This window comes from Malurus melanocephalus, unplaced genomic scaffold (genome assembly GCF_030028575.1).
Source record: "Malurus melanocephalus ecotype Western Australia unplaced genomic scaffold, MMel_1.1 scaffold_7421, whole genome shotgun sequence".
Taxonomy (NCBI): Eukaryota; Metazoa; Chordata; class Aves; order Passeriformes; family Maluridae; genus Malurus; species Malurus melanocephalus.
The window spans coordinates 1-1,252 of record NW_026630651.1 but is presented as its reverse complement, the minus strand read 5'-3'; the positions used below and the strand labels follow the sequence as shown (position 1 = coordinate 1,252).

The following is a 1,252-nucleotide window of genomic DNA, read 5'->3' as shown; positions in this document are numbered from 1 at the left end:
GCTGCTGCTCCTTGGCAGAGCTGCTGTGYCAGCCCTGATGTGCCCCAGCTCTGCACACAGACATTGCTGCTGCAACTCCACACAAGGGAACTAAAGGGGCATCTCTGTGGATAACTCTGCTGTGAGATCCTTCACTTTGTTTAAAGACACAGCTTCTCATTGATGCAGTCTGTGGCCATAGTGAAGATGGACAGAAATGAACAGAGACATGGCACAAACAATGACCTTTATTAAAGGTCATTAGGTGGAAAATATTAAAAAAAAAAAAAACAAAGGAAAGAACAAATCAGCAATGAAACCCAATTAAAAATAATAAAAAATTGTTTTATTACAAGTCATTTGCAGAAATTGGCAAGTAGTTTAATATTTATTAAATCGTCCAGCTATCAGTCTCCACACAGCAGCCTTGAGCTCCTGGTTCCTCAGGCTGTAGATGAGGGGGTTCAGTGCTGGAGGAACCACTGAGTACAGAACTGACACCACCAGATCCAGGGATGGGGAGGAGATGGAGGGGGGCTTCAGGTAGGCAAAAATGCCAGTGCTGATAAACAGAGAGACCACGGCCAGGTGAGGGAGGCATGTGGAAAAGGCTTTGTGCCGTCCGTGCTCAGAGGGGATCCTCAGCACAGCCCTGAAGATCTGCACATAGGAGAAAACAATGAACACAAAACAGACAAATGCTAAAAACGCAGAGAACACACTAAGCCCAACTTCCCTGAGGTAGGAGTGTGAGCAGGAGAGCTTGAGGATCTGTGGGACTTCACAGAAGAACTGGCCCAGAGCATTGCCATGGCACAGGGGCAGGGAAAATGTATTGGCYGTGTGCAGCAGWGMATWSAGAAAGSCACTGGCCCAGGCAGCTGCTGCCATGTGGGCACAAGCTCTGCTGCCCAGGAGGGTCCCGTAGTGCAGGGGTTTGCAGATGGACACGTAGCGGTCATAGCACATGATGGTCAGGAGGAAATATTCAGCTGAAATAAAAAAGAGAAATAGAAATAGTTGCRCAGCACATCCTGTGTAGGWGATGTCCCTGGTGTCCCAGAGGGAATTGTGCATGGCTTTGGGGACAGTGGTGCAGATGGAGCCCAGGTCGCTGAGGGCCAGGTTGAGCAGGAAGAAGAAGATGGGGCTGTGCAGGTGGTGGCCGCAGGCTACGGCGCTGATGATGAGGCCGTTGGCCAGGAGGGCAGCCAGGGAGATGCCCAGCAAGAGGCACAAGTGCAGGAGCTGCAGCTGCCGCGTGTCTGCCAAT

At 50.5% G+C, this 1,252-nt stretch overlaps 1 protein-coding gene across 1 annotated transcript; it reads right to left on the bottom strand.

Moving 5' to 3' along the window:
* Positions 1–332: 332 nt before the first annotated feature.
* Positions 333–1,248, bottom strand: LOC130588599 (olfactory receptor 14J1-like; the record flags this gene model as incomplete). Its single annotated transcript, XM_057389506.1, has 1 exon — positions 333–1,248. A coding segment is annotated over one exon (888 nt), but the record flags the coding sequence as incomplete, so codon positions are not given.
* Positions 1,249–1,252: the final 4 nt, after the last annotated feature.